The 19,090-nt window shown below is 40.2% G+C and overlaps 1 protein-coding gene across 1 annotated transcript; it reads right to left on the bottom strand.

Moving 5' to 3' along the window:
• Positions 1 to 15,699: 15,699 nt before the first annotated feature.
• nog2 (noggin 2) lies at positions 15,700 to 17,202 on the bottom strand. Its single transcript, XM_056263687.1, has one exon. It carries the CDS (start codon positions 16,461 to 16,463, stop codon positions 15,828 to 15,830), a length of 636 nt encoding a protein of 211 aa, XP_056119662.1. The 5' UTR covers positions 16,464 to 17,202; the 3' UTR covers positions 15,700 to 15,827.
• Between the last annotated feature and the right edge of the window lie 1,888 nt (positions 17,203 to 19,090).

The raw sequence follows: 19,090 nt of genomic DNA, 5'->3' as shown, positions 1-19,090 counted from the left end.
ATAAAAAAATAATGTCAGTGCGGTCTCAGACGTTTTCCCCATTGTGTGTATACACACATATTCTGATTGTGTGGTCTTTTTGTGTTTACACAGTGTGTGTGTCCACACCACAACATCATTTACTGACGGATCTGTCTGATTCGGAGGAAAAAATACACATGCCTCTGATTCATACACACACACACACACATCAAGAGCATGAGACAGAAATAGGTGAAAGGTTTGAGACAAAAAGAGGGACAAATATGGACAGAACCGAGAAAGGGACGATATGTGGGAGGATGGAAAAGACAGATAGTGGCTGAAGATAAAGGACGTCAAAGTAGAGATTAAATATATATATGAGAGAAAGAGAGAGAGAGAGAGAGAAAGAGAGAGAGAGAGAGAGAGAGAGAGAGAGAGAGAGAGAGAGAGAGAGAGAGAGAGAGAGATGAGAGAGAGAGAGAGAGAGAGGAGAGAGAGAGAGAGAGAGAGAGAGAGAGAGAGATGGATGGATCATAATGAAGAATGGACGTCTCTTACAGAATGACTAAATATGGAGAGTTGAGTTTCTCCACCAAGTGTGTGTGTGTGTGTGTGTGGTGTGTCCATGTGCATGTGTGTGTGTGTGTTTGTGTGTGTGTGAGAGTGTGTGTGTGTGTGTGTGTTTATCAGAACTGATACACACACACATAACACAAGTGCACAAGCTCAGATGACAACTAAATACACTTCAGATTTAAAGGTGAATTGTAATTTTTTTTCATGCTAAAATACTTTCTTGTATCCCAGTGTTAAGATAACATCTGTCTTTATACTCGTTCGTCAAATTATAATAACTTGGCTGCATGTACAGGCTGATGATAATGTTAACTAATAACCGAGTAAATATTTAAACATTTCTTTAGCAAACTCACATTCGTTGTTAACTAAATTTAAAACTAAAAAAAATTTGTTAACTGAAACAAAGGTGAAATAAATATATAAATATTAGATGAAAAACTGTTTTTTTTCTACAAAAAATAGATGAATATTTTCCGTTTCTATTTTTAGTTTAAGTAGAAGTACTAAAACAGGAAATAAAACTCAACTAAATCTAGTAAAAATAAATTAAACGTACTATAAATAGTAATATTTTTAAAAAAACTAATAAAAATGACAAAAGCGCAAAAAAGATTTAATTAAAATAAAAAGTGATTAAATAAATAAAAAAACTATAATAGTAAATAAATAATACTAAAATAACTGTTCAGGTCTGAATGAAACGCCCACTTCTCAGTCAATTCCCGATGGATACAATTTTCTTATTGAATATCCTCTTTCATTTGGAAAAACATATCACATTATGGGAGTAAAATGAGTTGCGCATGCAGTCTCATGTTGAGAGAGAGAGAGAGGAATCGGTCAGGACAAACTAATCCAGAGCGTCTCAACAGAGAATAATCACGCGTGCTCTTCATCGGACTCCCTTCTTCAATACCAATTTTCCTTTAAGAACTTAAAGATTGCAATAACAAGATATGACAGAGAGGCATGTTTGCTGTCAACATGAATTACTCCAAAGAAAATGGAGGATCGGTGTTGATTTTACGTACATTAGTGTTGATAACTATGGACCTGCTCTGTTGTGTTTCATCCAGTCTCAGGTCCGTCCTTCAATGCGAGTCTAGGATTTGTTTTTCACCTGTTGTATGATTCAGCAGGTGAAGATGGAGCATCTGATCACTTAATAAAGTAACAACAGGACATTATTGAGGAATCTGGGAAGCAAAACTGATGCAAGTCATAATACAGCAAAATGACAAGTTAAATGCATGACTACTAATGTGCGAGTGGAAAGAAATCCGCCTGGTAAAAGAATGCAGCCTCTGCGACCAGACCCTTCCTTCACACACACGGACCAAACCCAGCCCTTACTAAAACAGCAGAACCTGATCCTTAACCACACACACACACTCACAGAAACACACATGACCACCGGCTCATGCATTGATTGCTGATTTGAAAATAATTAGAAGATTTTTTGAGAACCTGTGCAGTAATACATCATGTGTTGCTTCACAGTTCTGCAATTTTACTTTGGGGACAGAAATTCTGCCAGAGGTTCACTAAAGCTAATCAAGCAAAACCTTTCTTTAGAGACGTGACGTCCAAATACAATAGAGGTATATAAATATATATAAAAACAATAAAAGTCTATGGTATGTCCTCATTTAAATATATATGCAAACTTGTGTGTGGTTTAGGGTGGTGTTGGGGGTTTAATGCATGGGTGTTGTGTAAAATAACATGCAAACTCACACATAAACACACACACACACACACATCTTTTTCCAGTTGACAACAAAAATTTCACCGCTAGGCATCACCAGCTTTGAACTCAGGAGGGAAACCACAAATAATTTTATGAAGTGTTCAAATACTGACAAACACAGTTTGTGCACCACTCTTGCTCACACACACACACACACACACACAAAGTCTTAAGGTGCCAAGGCTACAACAGATTGAATCATTTAACGCCGCTCTCCGACTGGACACACTGTGTGTGTGTGTTTAGGCACACCCCAAAAGTTACAGCGCAGGAGTTGCACGGCATAGAACTACAAGCGCACACACTCCCACAATTACACTTTTACGGCTGTCACCTGCTATTTTATGACCCCTGACCTCTTGACATGCTTAAAATCACATGCATAAACAGACAGACAAAAGCAGGAGCAATGCACAACTCCTAAAGAGGTCATATCACACATTGTTCATACATACAAATATATATATATATATATATATTTTTATCCTAAGATCAACTCTAGTGTACTCAAACCAAAAACAGTCATTTTGTGGTTAAATGTGTTTGTTTCCCACATTTTACATTTATGCAATATATGGTCATATGCACAAATTTATTTATCTGTCTGACATTAGAAAGTTTTGGAAGTTTGCAACACTTTAATAAATGTTCCTAAAAGTTGTTTTCAAAGTACATCAAACTCTTTTATCTTGAAAGATCAAGATTTGATTCATGATACGACCCCTTTAAGAGGTAAGTTCAGTAAAGTAGTTAAAGTTAGTGGAGGGGTTTTTGTTGTTGGCGACAAAAGAGAAAAGGGTGTCATGCGCAAACACACACACACACACACACACACACACACACACACACACACACACACACACAGAGATGAAGCTTCCTGTGCTGGAAGAGGAGGAGAGTGAAATATAGGCCATGTTGACTTTAGCTGCTAAGGTGGACCGAGCCAAGGCTGTGTCAGATCCAAACCTTTCACTGAAGTTGAAAAAACGCTCTAATGTTGCCCAGCGCTGAAAATGCGGCCCAATTATGTCTTAAAATGCAGGAGAACAGGAACATAACGCTAAAATGGGAGTGGGACCCAAAATCACACATGGCACACATCATATGCATTCGGTGCATCATCACAGAAGAGTATGATACGTGCGAATTAAAGGAATAGTTCACCCAAAAATAGACATTTTGAATTTACTCACCCTCACATCGTGGGAATTTCGTCCTTCTGTGGGATACAAGAGGAGATGTTTAGGAGAATGTCCATTTTATGGTGCTTTTTGTAGATTTGATTCATTGTATGGAAAAGAAGAGCAGAAACATTGTGCTAAATATCTCCTTTTGTGTTCCACAGGAGAAGAAACTCCTACGGCTTTGAAACAACATGAGGATGAGTAAACGATGGCAGAGTTTTGATGGGTTTTGGTGGCAGAGAGATCTGGGATGTAGTAAGTAGGTCAAGAATCAAACCAACACACGGTTTGCTAAACCTTTGACTTTACTGGTAAACACAGAGCTTTTCGTTTTGACAGCTCTTGAAACGTCAGGTTTTTTCCTCTTTTCTTGAGGGCCAGCAGTGGGCAGGATCAGTAAACTGAGCTGGCGTAAATGTTTTTCCCAAAGTTTAACTCTACAGTTCATCTGTGACCTCAGGGAAACCAGAGAGGGGCTTCACTGCAATAAAATCACAGGAATCCACACAAACACACACACACACACACACACACAAACGTGTGTGTGCCACGTCCATCAGGGGAAGCAGAAATCTTGACGGTGTCACGCATACCTAAGACTCGTGAAGAGTTGCTTTGCTTGGCATCGCTCGTGGACCGGGAAGGAAACCCAGTTTGGAGCGCTCTGTTAAATCACCATTAAAAAAAGAGAGAAATTCTCGCTCACCTGTCAGAGAATATGAGCAGTGCACAGTGCTGCCCTCACTATTGTTTAATCAATATTAGTCATAACTATATAAATACAACAAAACACACTTAATGAACACTGGTTGATTAAATATCATTCACTGCATTTGAAATTCATTTTAGTAGTCACTTATTTACAACAGTAAAATCTTAATAAATTCATACAAAACATTGTTAAAAGATTTCAGAATTATTTTTTTATATTAATATCACACCAACAAAGATTTACTGTAGTAACAATCACTAGTATAAAGAGTATGTAGTGTGTATGGGGAACAATGGTAACCAAGCTGAATTTTCCTAATACATTCAATGTAATTTGCAATTAGATGAGCTGGTTGTGATCTGCAAAGCTCTCACTCATTGACTCACTGACTTAACAAATCACATGCTTAACTATACTATATGATGCTACATATATCTACAATTATGATTGCAAAATGCATGATGCACTTGAAGTGTGTTGATAACTCACCTGAATCTGTGAATCCCGTCTGAACCTCTAAACCTCATTCAAGGGCGGGTGTGTGGAAATAAATCCAGATCGATTGGTTTAGTCCCGTTGTGTGTTGGTGAATGAATGTAACTCACAGATCCAGCAGCGGTCAGTTCCGTTCATGAGACAGACACACACTGACACACGCTCGCGCACTGAGAGAGAGAGAGAGAGAGAGAGAGAGAGAGAGAGAGAGAGAGAGAGAGAGAGAGAGAGAGAGAGAGAGAGAGAGAGAGAGAGAGAGAGAGAGAGAGAGAGAGAGAGAGAGAGAGAGAGAGGAGGGGTGACGGAGAGAGAGCCAAGGTGAGAAACTCGAAACTCGACTGAGCCCCCCTTAAACACACACAATTCCAGACAAACTGCATTAGCTCTGTTTCAAACCCTAGTACGCCGCCTACCTAGACGGCATTTTTGGGGATCATATGCGGCGGCGCGTGGTGTTTTAGGTAATAATGCAACATCTTTGCCCGTCAAATGAGCACACAGGATTTTGTGGATTCACGCGCCCCAATTATGCCACAAAAATGCTGTTTTAGCAGCAACTCACTTTGTTTTCAGACGCGTCCAGTGGGTGGTCGCGGGTCTTACATCTGGCAGAGTCACGTACTGCATTTTTTTGAGCATCATACTGGCAGACAGCATTTTTGTTTCCCATGTATTTTTAGCAAACGCTTGATAAGCGACTTACAAACGACAAACAAGCAATTTATCATACAAAAGCTGCAATATTAGCATCTCCAGATGCGCCTGCCGACTCCGTTACGCGCCTGTAACACACATGAATGACACAGGCACCTATGATGCTGTCTAGGTAGGTAACTTGGTTTGGACACGCCGTGTGTGGTCGGGGGTCTAGCACTATGCGAATTATACTTAGACTTTTAGGGGTGGAATTTCGGCGTTATAGAGAATCTGTGAAATATTACACGTGAATACAAATGTAATTTTCAAGGCGAAGTCTGTGAGGTTCGTCTCGCGCTTTAGTATAAACTACTTTGGCTGTACATTCACAGTCAGCTAACCGTTATCTTTTAAACAAAACGTGTTTTTTTTATTAGTGATATGAAAACCTATAGATATAGTAGCTACTCACCTCCTCAGACTTACAGCGTTTATTTTTCAACTAGTGAAAATACCTTACTAAATTGTAATCTACCAAAATTTTAATTCTGTCACCATTTACTGATCCACAAAGTTGTTTAAACCTGTATGAATGTCTTTGTTCTACTGAACACAAAAGAAGATATTTTGAAGAATATCAGTGACTAAAAAGTTGATGGACCCCATTGACTTCTTCCACAGTATTTTTTTTTTTTTTAATACTATGGTCAATAGTTCCCATCAACCATCTGATTACCCAAAACATCTTCTTTTGTGTTCAGCAGAACAAATAAATGAATACAGGTTTGGAACAACTTGTGGATCAGTAAATGATGATATATTTTTCGTTTGGGTGAACGGTCCCTTTAATACCGAGACGTTTTAAATCCTTGAGAAACAACTAGTAACTTTTACTCGCTCGACCTTTTGCTTAGCGTGGTGAAGGGGGTTGAGCGGGTGAGGAGGTCAGACTCGAACCATTCGCACCCTCTGGCAGCGTCAGACGTCTTTGCGCATGCGTGTTATTGCTCTGCTGATGTTCCGGCGCTCAATTGCCACACTAATGTTTATTTATTCCACGATACTATCTCATGGAGTCATTCAAGAGTCTTTGATTCCGGGAAATCATCGGAAACAATCGGCGTGTGTGTGAGATGAAGAATCCAGATGGAGCGCGTAATGAGAACACGGAACAAACTCAAGGCAGATGCAGTGTGTGTGTTTGTCCAAAACAGATCAATTATTATAATCATCCCGCACCGTCCGAGTTAGAAACCGTGATGCATCACATAATTCCAGAACTGAACCTAAAACACATGAGGATGAATCGCAGTCATCCTGTGTGAACATCACGTGGTCAAGATCCTTTAACGAGGGCATCTCTCTAATAGTGTTGGAAACCTAAATAGGTGATAATAAATTATCACCTGATAATATCTATAAATAAATAAAAGACACTGTACTTATTAAAAAACATCATGCAGCTCATGATCAACACAAAGTTCTCTAAAAAAGATGTTGTTTTCATACTCTTGAATTACCTATAAAGCAACATACTCTTCTCGTCAGGATACAAAACGACTTGCACATTTAAGACATTTAACATTATACTGCGCATCTCCAAGGAAACATTCACCACGAGAACATTCTTAACTGATCAAGACAGCGTTCTGAAATATACTAGCCCGGGAACTTTCCAAAACAGTGATTCCACCACCTCAAAGCACAGAGAGAACATCATTAAAAAGATGAGGAACCGCCATAACTCTGCCCAGAACTGGCCATCCTCCAGATCCGAGTGTGTGTGCAGGAGGACGTGTTGTGGACGACACCGAGATGTGTGTGTGCGTGAGAACTCCTTCATTACAGAGACGAACACAACTGCACACCAGGAAACTGTGTAAATAGTTTAATAGTCTATAGTCTTATAGTCCTATATTCATTTATTCAAATTGAAGATGATCAATGAAGCCAAAAGTCATGGTTTTGTGGGTCGCACAAATCAGACTAAAGCTGTGGAGGGGAATATTCTCACATGATAATGACCTGATTTAACTTTATGGAAAATAGCAGCTTAGAGATCCTGTCTGACATCTTTTGTGTTTGACGGAAGAATGAAAATCAGATGTATGGAATGACGGTTTTATTTTGGGGGTGAATTATTCCTTTAATAAATCTGGCTTGAAAAAAAAAGGAGAAAGCAGAAACTTCTCTGGATGCAAGACAATAATCTGATCAGCCGAGAGCAGAACTATTTTTCATTTTATGCAACACAAACCTCAGACAACACCATTCCTCCAGTGAAGCATCACGCTTGTGTTGATATTTCTCTGCGGCACAGACTGGAAAACTTGAAGAAAAAATGATTGGAACTGAGGAAGAAAAAAAAAGTGTCCTGGAGGAAACCGTGCCGAGCTCTGGGAGCTGGAGGATGAGTCTCCGTTCAACACAACAGTAGACTAAAACACACAGCCAAAACCACACTGAAGTGCAGAGCCCTGGACACACACCGATCCAGCTACACAACTGTATGGGGAATTAACATTCAAATACTTTGTTTTATATTCAATTTCATAGTTCTTTGTGTTGATGAGTGGGGAAACTCTCACATGCTTTCATGCTGACACACAATAAATAATTGCTGAATGTTTTTTAACGTCACTGCATGGCAAACTGGTTTCTGCGGTTGGTTTTAGGGGGACCAGTACCACTGGTGCGGATCACACACTCAAAAGATTTAGGATCACGCATGTGGCAACAGCAAAAATCCAAATATTTTTCATAATGTGCCGAAAAATAAAGTAATTTCTCAATGAATAGCGTCCATGTGTGTGTGTGTGTGTGTTGACGTGTGTGGGAGTTTCTCAGGCCTGTGTAAGCTTCTCAACATTCCTGTGGTATTTATGGCACCGTTCAGTGGCGTTTTACTCTGATGAGTGTGTCACATGTGTGAGAGGTCAAGAAATAAAAGAGCCGTCTCCTCCTGCCCCCACACAAGCACTTCACACACTCATACCAACCTTTCAGGACGATCTGTCTGTGCCATCTACAGAAACCCCACTCACAGGAGTGTGTGTGTGTGTGTGTGTGTGTGTGTGTGAGAGAGAGGACAGCGAGGAACCTGTGTAGAAGAAACATGTGAGTCAATGGCGCCCCCTGCTGCCTGTTTAGCATTCTTACACTTCAAGATTGAGTCATTCATGAGTGTGTTAACCTTTCATTATCATGTGGGAGGGGAAATAGTCATTCTGCAGTAGTAAACCCGTTAACACCAGAGCAGTGAGATATTTATCTAAATTACAGGAGGGGGATTTAAGGTTCTGGGTCAGTCCAATTGCACAAATGTTTGTTCTGTCTATTGCAGTGGCTCATTTGCTGGTCTCAAACACCTACAGTCATAAATCACTCTGTTCCTCAAACTAAATGTACATATTTATAACTTTATAAAATGTGTTGCATAACAAGCTAAAACCCCTCTGACATGCATGAAGACAAAAGTCACTAATGACGGCAGATTTGAACTAAAACCTTGAAATATGTTCACAGAAAGTGTCACGTGTTGTTTATAATTATAAACAGTTAATTAATTACAATGCAATTTATTGTACAACTGATTGATAGATTGTTTACGTTTTTCTTTTTAGAACTTTATATACTGTTTATCAACTGCTGAAAATACATTACAATATAACATATACTTACAGTTCATATAAAAAAAATCCATCCAAATCTCTCTCTCTCTCTTGATCTCTCTCTCTCTCACACACACACGGTTTATTTTAAGGTGTCTGTGTTGCAGTGTAATTATACATTTAATTACTGAGTAAAAATAATTAACTACATGTACTTAGGAATAGGGGTTGATTTAGGGTTAGTTTAAATTTTGTAGTTGCATGTAATTATACATAATTTATAGTTATTACTACAGTAACTACAACATGTGTAACAAGGACAATGTAAAATAAAGTGTTACCATATATATATATATATATATATATATATATATGTGTGTGTGTGTGTGTGTGTGTGTGTGTGTGTGTGTGTGTGTGTTTTATGTGGGGTATGTTTTGTGACAACATACCCCACTAGACCCAACATGCATTAAACATATCTTTTTTTTCCAGAGCAATAACATTGAAAATGTTTAATAATTGTTAACATATATGTGTCTAAAAACATGTACACACTTCCAAAAAAGTACACCTATAATATAGAAATGTATGCAATATACAAGTGGAAACATGAAAGTTCTAAAAAATCGTGACATAACAAATAAATATATTTGTAATGTACACACAGTGCAACGTTATAAGCAGATGAAATTCTGAGCCGTCAAACCACAGAGCAATGAACTTTCTCCTCACACTGATAATGATTCACTTCAACACTGTCTCACCTCACCTCATCACTCAACAGTGTCAGGAGCGGAGGAGACGAGAAGCTGCCATATGATGACGTCACCTGTGCATCTATAAGCCATACGAAAGAAATGAGGAAAGATTACAGTCTCGTACTCTACCGGTACAAATCCACACATTGTGTGTGTCGATGTCGAAATTATTTACGCTTTCCTTTTAAACTTCAATCAAATAAATTCCTTAAAACAACAACTGATATTTATCAGGATAACGTACTGGGCATGTGGCCTTTAATATAGACCTGAATATTCTGTTTAATAACGTGATTCTGTCACATTTCATTTAACATAAATACAGTGATAACTTCTAGTGTTTATTATGTAGGCTATCGTGGGAATCTAGGTTAGCCAGTAGAGGGCAGTGCAGCATGTGAAATGCTCTCCTCATGAAGCAGAATATGATCTATGCATGCATACAATCTAAATGACTAATTACCAATGACCGATAAAGGAAATAGACAACCAATAAACTCGATGAATCAAGAGCAAATGAAACATGTTAACCGTTCAAGGTACGTTTGAGTCACAGAAGTGGTGAGATGACACGAGCAGAGTTATGAATTATGCACAACAGCTTCTGCTCGTCATGGAGAGCACATGAAACTGCCAAAGACAGAGATATAAAGAACCATCAAAGTGCGCAGGGAAGACAGCACTTCACTTGACTTTGTAGCATTAGATGCACAAATCCCATTTTTAAAACGATTAGGCCACAGTTTGGACCCTATGGAAAGCATCCATACAAACAACACAGCTTTAGAATATACAGTAATCCTTTATAGGACAAAAATATCAATGTTTCACTGATTTACATTTTCAGATATTTCATACAAGCTTTTGGGTTGGTATGTTTTTTTTTAATGTTTTTGAAATAAGTCTCTTCTGCTCACCAAGATATAACCACAATATAAGCAGTAATATTGTGAAGTATTATTACAATTTAAAATAACTGCTTTCCATGTGATTATTTGATTACATTTTTTGATGAATAGAAAGTCCAAAGGAACAGAAGGAGTAGCATTAACATTATAAATGTCTTTAATGTCACTTTTGATGCATCTTTGCTGTATAATAGTAAAAAAGTTCGGTAACGCTTCCTTTTACAGTACAGTGTACTTACCTAGAAAGTACTGGCTAATATAAGGTACATGGGTTAGGGGTAGGTTCAGGGTTAGTACCTAGTTATTACCCAGTAATTAAGTACATAGTAAGTTCATGGGTAACAGGACTGTAAAAGGAAGCGTTGCCAAAAGTTCTTACTGACCCCAAACTTCAGTAAGATTTGTTTTTAGTTTTTGGAGTTCTTTATCTTTTCTCACAGGTACCGTCCACATAAAGGTTAGTTCTGCTCCTGCTAGCACAACAGGGTCCCTGGATAGTCTGAATTGTCCCCTTGGACATGAGAACATGAGATCGGCTTCTGTTGCAGCACTACAGCATTAACACCCGTCTGTTCCTCAGTAAACCACTGCAGGAGTGTGTCGTGTTTCTGAAATATCACACAGCAAGAGTCGACACACTCATTCCTGGAGTCTCACATCGTCTCGACGCTCAGGTACAGCATCCGTTTACTTTTACTCTGACCTGTCATCTCCAACACATGGGCTGATTAAGAAAATGCTTGGTCAATATTGTAATCTACTTGTGAATAAAGCTTTGATTCCACCTGTATCAGAAACACCTGATGTCCTGCAGCACAGAAACCGTACAAGTATTTATTTACACACTTAAAAATGCCATTGAATAATCAAATATCATCTGAACTGCTGATGTCTCCTTCCTTCATCATTCATCATAAGAAAATAAAACTTCATTACAATGGTTCAGAAAATCAGTAACTTTGCAACTACATGTCGACTAGCAGTGATTCGAGTATTAATAAACTATCTGATCAATTTACGGTAATATACCGGCAGCTGTGGTGGTTGCCAGAAATTTACCGTATAAAATACAGTAGTAAGACTTTACGGTAGCAAGGTTTTACAGACTTAACTTAAAATTTACAGAAATAAACCGTATTTCATTATCTGATATAACGTTAATTTAACGACCTATTGAAGTATTAATATCTGTTTTGTACCATTGTAATACACTGACAACCAACAATCACAGCAGAGATGAGTCACATGATCAATCAAAGATCATCACATGCAGCTCTTCCACAAGAAAGTTAATATTAATATACAGAAGCTGCACAGTGTCATTCGCACAAACATTAAACACCATCATGGTAACACACATGAAATTTTAAAAAGGCAATAAACATTAATTTAACAACATTAAATGTCACATAAAACCCTAATGTACATAAGTGATTAGAAAAAGACTAAGCAAACTATGAAGAAACAGTTATTTCAACAAAAATACATCAAATGCGAAGTGTCACGCAGGGAATTGTGGGAATGTCAATTTACGGTTTTTCACTGTAAATTATGAGTTGTTAATTTTCACTTTCAAAAACTGTAAATTTAACGGTATTTTACAGTAAAATGACATACATGAAATGTACCATTAGATCTATCACAGTTATTTACTGTATATAGTAAGGAAAGGTTCTGTTAACCAATTAACAGTCTTTGACTGTAGCATTTTTACAGTCTTTTACCGTTAAAATCACGATCATACCAACAGACATGACTCTACTGTGAGTAACTTTGCAACTACATGTCAACTTATTCTCCTATCCCGAAATACCCCAACATCACATACTCTGATGAGTTAGTTGATATGTAGCTGCAAAGTTACTTAGTAGAACGTGATTGTTTCAAAGCAGCTTTACAGTGATAAACAGGAAAATAACGATTCAATGATGCGAACAGTTCAACTGAAACCAGTTCAGTGTTGATTCAGTTCAGTTCAATAACTGTGTAAAGTTATTAAAATACTATTTCAGTCTTTATATTTAATTCAATGTTACTTGCGTTTCATAATTATTCGTTGGAATTTACTCGAGTAAAAAGTAGTTCATGTTGTTTCAGATATGTTCCCCGTGTTGCTGAAGTCATCGGCTGGTGTTTTGGTGGTTTTATTCTCCTCCAGTTCAGGTGTAGAGAATCACATGACATATTCCCCTAACATTACTATAACACTACGACTGCGTCCCAAATCACACTCTCTTGAGTAGATACTTATTTTAAATAATGATTACTTCACTTCAGTTTGCCGCTTCACTGTCATTCACAGATCCTCTCCTGTGGCCTCATGGGACAGTAAAGTGTCGTACGCTCACTTCAGACTCTCACCGGAAGAAGTAGATCATCCGGGAACTTTTTCCTTACACTTTTATGAGCACTGTAAATCCAGACACTGCTCTCGTCACATGTTTTTCGCCTACTATATAGTAGGGAAGTGTGGACGCACTATTTCGGATGCAGCTTATACATCTGTCATTTTAGCCTTCTTTTGTGAACCATTGTTCTTGCAAATTGATTGTGCATTTTTATCATTTTGTATGACTAGAGGTAAAACAGCTATAGACACAGTGACAACTTTATTCATTATCAACTCCTAAAAGGTGCATATTAGTACCTTAGAGTATAACATGTACCCCTGTGGTACTAAACCTTTAGGGGTCAATCAGGTACACATTATTTTCTGAGAGTGAACTTAAGTGTGATTTTAATTACTTTTGAGGCCACTGCATAACACGAGTAAACACTCACTGTGATGCTGTGAGGTCATGGAAAACGAAATGTTGTAAATAATCATGCATGCTTGCATTTGTTTGCTCCGACCAGCAAAATATGAATTCACTTTGATAGGTTCAGATTCAAATCTTATTCAGATTCAGATCAGTTCAGATCTTATTTACCATGTTCCAAATCAAGCTGATATTTGAAGTTCCCAAGTCTTGCCGTTGTATCATCTGGGATGTGGAAATAAAGATGCAGACATGTGCAACATTCCCAGCTCTGCATCGGAAATCTGTTTTATTAGAGCAGATTATGAAGAATAATATCACTTGAACTCACTATTGGGACTCAAACACGTGCATATACTTTGACTCACACAGGCTGTAGCAACCGCGCGCGCGCACGCACACACACACACACCATGAGTTAAGGCAACTGTTGGTGGTCCCCAAAGCCCAGTATGAATGTCACCCACAAGACTAATGGAAGCGTCCCCCCCCCCCCTCCCCCTCCCCCCAGCACACACACACACACACACACACACACACACACACACGCAACCCCAAAACATCTAACAAATCAAATCACAAGCTTTCTCCACCTCAGCACTATTTAGAGACACGCAGATGATCGATTATTAAATGTCTACATCGGTTCTTCAGTAATTCCTCCAGATAAGTGAGTTGTTTTGCTTTTGTTTCGAGCGCAGTCTCCAAGCACACACTGCACATTAGAGCATTTACTTCATTTGGTATCTCATTGGCCTCTGCCAAGGACAGAAAACATTGTGTTTAACTTTGGTCTCAAAGAACTCCCTGATTCACTCCAGCTTGGGTCATATTTTTAATGATGAATTCACCCCCCCCCCCTCACAGAAGGCTGAAGTGCTCCGCCAGTCTGACGGCTGTGTGTTTTGAGGGCTAGTTTGTCGGGGATTGGCTTTCACACACACAGGCTGAAAGGGTTACTGTTCAATCTATTCTGCGCTCGCCAGAGTGCGCGGCCGAGTGGCGCCGGCGCGTCACACACACACACGCACACACTCTCAGCCTCCTCCAAAAAGCTCTAGACATCATCAAGAAACAGAGCTGACAACTGCCCCCACCCTGCGCCAAAACACAGCAGCAGCAGTGTATCTGTCACAATAAGCTCAGCAATAACACGCACTCTCCCTCGCAGTGACAGGCGCGCGTCTCGGGAACACGGAGAGCCGCTGTGCGCGTGAAGTCGCGTTTTTACGAGTCTCGCATCTCTTGAACTCGCAGACAGTGTGTTTGCTGACTAATTAACAGTCTGGTACCGTCAGCATCAGTTCACAGTCATTGTAGAGGGGTTGCAGTGTTTCTCACGCCGAGACTTTTGGACAAGAATCGGGCTCAGATTTCTGTCTCTCAGACTCGCCCCCCCTCCCCTCCTCTCTCTCTCTCTCTCTCTCTTCCCCTTTCCAGAAGCTGTACGCCAGGAGCTGCTGGCTCTCCCTGCTCTATTTCACCAATGACAGTGTTTGAAAATGGCTGCATCATATTTTAGCGCTGTGTTAACATCAGCGCGCTTTTACGCACAGCGTTTCCATGCGGCCCGTGTCGAGTATTTCAACAGCGTTATAAGAGCAGGAACAGCACAACATTTCTGCAACATATGCATCATACAATATTTTAAATTTCTCAGATCCTTCACACTCAGTCCAAGTTTAACAGATTTTATTGCTAAAACCATGGCATTTACATTGACATGTTTATTATTATTATTATTAATATTCTCTTAAATTCATTTTTAGAAGTTTTCAAGTAGAATTTCTGGTATATTCTATTCTCTTCTCTTTATCTATACATACTCACAACAGTTAAAACAATAAATAAAACGTACACATTTGTTTGTTTTTTTACTAAAATACTATATGATTTTCAAAAGAACGAAAAGGCTGAGTTCACGTGTATAATTTTCAGCCCAGCCTTTTTTTTTTAAAATCTTCATTATTGATATTAATATTTGTACAAAACTTCTAGGCATCAACGTAGTGTTCTTCTTCAGTCTCTATAAATAGAGTTCAGTGAGGAAAGTGAAGTTCTCTTTGCGTCTTGGCAATAATTTCATAAAAATAACCACGAGCTGAAGTGCTCCTCGTGAGAATATGGTCCTGATCCTTTAATAAAAATAGCTGCATTCTTCTTCGTCTTCTTCCCTTGACTTAAATATGTACATATATGTCATATACTTTGAATTAAAAAGCTATATATATATATATATATATATATATATATACACACATATATATACATATATATATATATATATATATATATATATATACATACATATATATACATATACATATATATATATATATATATACATACATATATATACATATACATATATATATATATATTTAAAAAAATAGATTCGCTATGTGGCGCCACACATCCCTGTCCGTGGGTAAACAGTGCAATCATTGAGAATCGATCCAGCCTCTCGCTGCTCAGCACGAGCACTTGCACTCGGAGATGATCGGGTACTGCACCGGTATCCACGTGCAGAACTTCTGCCTCAGGAACCCCTGGCAGTACCAGCGCAGGAAGGTCTTGGTCACCGACTTGACCGGCTTGCAGGACATGCCCTCGGGGAAGGAGCACGAGCGCTCGCTGAAGCAGTTCCCCTCCTTGATGTAGCGCGGCCAGAAGCGCGCGCCCAGGTCCTTCCAAGTGTACAAAACCGGGCAGTGCGTGTACATCCACAGCCATTGCAGGAACTTCCTCCGCGCCTTCTTGCCCACCTTGACGCGCCTGCCGTACGGCGTCTCCGCGAGGTCCAGCTTCTTGAGCTCGGGCGGTATGGGCATGCGCGGGAGGTCCGGGGGCGCGCTGGTGTTCAGCTGCGCGGGCAGGTGGATGGACATGAAGTTGGGGTCGAAGTGGCTCCCCAGCTTCTTGCGCAGCGTCTTCTCCGAGAGGTCCTGCTCACGCGGGTCGTACTCCGGGTCGGGCTCCTCGATGAGGCCCGGGACGGGCAGGTGTTCGCTGGGCGAGGGCCTCAGGCGCAGGTAGTGCTGGGCCGCGGTGCCGTGCGCGCACAGGAGCAGCAGTAGTAGCGGGAGCGCGCGTGTGATGCTGCCCATGACTCGTCTTCTGTGTGTCTACGGAGTGGAGTTGGCCCTCACTGCGCCCTCGTGCATAAATAGTCCGAGCGACAGCACGAGCGAGATCTTTTAATAGACGGCCGCGTGGCCCGGAATGACATGGGCTGTTCTTTTTTTCTTCTTCTTTCTTTCACAGGGATACTCGTCAGGTGAGGCGTGCCAAGTGCGAAAGGTTCAAAAGCGTATCCTCATCGGACTTTCCTCTAGCGAAGCTGTTGGCGTGTCACCATGGCAACGGGATAGGATGGGATGGCACCGTTTCTACAGCCTGCTAGGGTTTTGTTGCCGGGTGCCACCCAAACTGGCGTTTGAAATGTCAGCGCGCCCGCGGAATGGAGCGCGTCTTAGCCAATGTTATTTTTACGCTCTCTCTCTCTCTCTCTCTCTGAGCGCACAGGCTCCAGTCCGTCCCGCCGAACCGGCGCTGCTGACCCGGGACGAGAGCCGCTCAGTCTCTCCTCAGAGCGGGCAGATCCTGCAGAACTCCACGCGCAATCAGAACCTCAACCCGCGTCTAGAACATGTTCGGCATTAGTCCCGTGTAAAATCAGACTCCTGACAGTTCCGAGCAGTCCTTTACACGTCACGCGTTCCCGAGAATATCTGCTGCATGTTCTTCATATCCCCGCGGTGTCAGAAATCCGTCCGAAAACTCGCCTGGTCCTGATCTGGGACAGAGGAGAATGAGCGCGTCTGGAGGAGAACTCCTCTCTTTCCCAAGTTAAATATCCCCTCCCATTCCCTCCCCCCTCAACTCCAAGAGCGCGCGCACGTGTGTGTGTGTGTGTGTGTGCGCGCGGGGCCAGCTCACCAAGAACCCTCACTCTGACTGACAGCAGAACACACACACACACACACACACCACAACAGCTCTAGATTTATCACAGGCTGCTACAGAACAGCAACCAGAAAACACACATTTGGGATTTTCCATATCTTGCACATTCCGTGACACTTAACCCACCTATTATGATGGTCTTGCACAAATAATGTTCAAGTGGAAACCTTATAATTCATTCATACCACATTCAAATTACACTCTGTGCTGGATGCATCGGTCATCTGGGGCTTTGGCACATATTAGCATGATGCATATTGTGTATTTTAAAGAATAATTATTTTAATGCTTTTCTTTCCCCTAATAAAGCCATTTTTTAGTAGTCTGACTTGGCTAGTTGTGCCACACACACACAGGCAACATCACTTTTCCCAAGGAAAAAGAAAAACAAAGTGAAGTGCTTAGGAATCCAATAATTGGTCCATTAAAGCGCCTCTGGTTTGTGTGGAGGTTTGTGGATTCGGCTTCGACCTTTGCTCTTGCCACCGGCAGAAACCAACGCGCATGAACTCTCGGGGTCACCAAATAAACGGCCACAATTAAGTGTTTCAACAGGCCACATAGAGAGACGTGTCACCTCTCACGGTGCCTGATGTCCAAACGACAGGGAAAGATTCAGCACCACCGTCACTATCATCCAGAAGCCGAGCAGCTCACAGGTGAACGAGTAAACCTTCAAAGTAAACCTTCAAATCCCACTATTAAATTGTGCACGAAAAAAAACTTACTATTGTGCACGTGTAAAACTTAGTCATTAACAATATAAAAAAAATTACAAAATATTTGAATGCACATTAATTCATCATTAAACTTGAGCATTATTTAATAACTATTTAATAATGCTCAAAAGGTATTATTGGTTAATATTCTTAAGCGTGTTATTTGAAATGTCTGTGGTGATTGCAGAAGCTGGAGGGATCTCCCTCTGTGAGCTGTGGGCTTCATGACATGAGGAGTGTGAGGAGTGTGAGGCATGTAAAGCAGGGCCCCAGCAGTCTGTGGATGTGTGGATGTGTGTGTCGGTGGCAGACTGTCTGGCTGCGGTTCTGTGGTTCTGTGGTTCAGCTGCCGGGGTCACGGCGCATATTGGCCGCTAGAGGGCGCGAACGAGAGCGGCGCACTGACGCTGCACAGGAACTCGCACTAACACACCAACAACATTCAAACAGCTAAACATGTCCTGGAATTTTCATATTCAAATTTGAACGAATGAGCTTCTGATGTTATGCAATAAATAATGATCTGATAATGAATGTTATAAAGTGTTACAAAAAAAAAGAGAAAAAAGATGTAGCTAAACCCAATCAGGTCCATCAGTTGCATTCTTGCAAACTAATTCCCAGTTTGATTTAAAAAATATTATCACGAATATATCTCAACTGCATCAAACCACTTTTAATCTGGCAGTATCTCAACAGACGTATAGTAGAATTCACTAAAAAAAAATATTCGAGATTTAAAATAATAAAGATAGTCCCATATAGACCCTCAAATACTGCAAATATATGAGTATCTAGAGACAGAACCAGAAACTAGAATGATGGATGGATGGACAGACACATATAGCCTGCCCTACTAAACAAATATAAAAATATGCTATATAGTGTGTAGCTAGCTAGCCTATAATATTATTGACTTGTGATAAATTGCTTAATGTCCAGTAAACGTAAATATCTAATGTGAATATTACTTCTTTTAATTCATTTTGGCTCATTTGATGCTCAAAGCAACTCTGTTGTTTAGTCAGAGTAAACAAGCGAATGAAAGC

The sequence above is a fragment of the Rhinichthys klamathensis genome, unplaced genomic scaffold, assembly GCF_029890125.1.
Source record: "Rhinichthys klamathensis goyatoka isolate OS25496 unplaced genomic scaffold, OSU_Roscu_1.1 h1tg000209l_1, whole genome shotgun sequence".
In the NCBI taxonomy this organism is placed as follows: Eukaryota; Metazoa; Chordata; class Actinopteri; order Cypriniformes; family Leuciscidae; genus Rhinichthys; species Rhinichthys klamathensis.
Note: the sequence above shows the minus strand (reverse complement) of the source record. Positions and strands in the feature narration are given on the sequence as shown.

Excerpts from the sequence above, each read along its gene's own strand:
- nog2 (XM_056263687.1), bottom strand. The coding sequence starts at position 16,463 with ATGGGCAGCATCACACGCGCGCTCCCGCTACTACTGCTGCTCCTGTGC.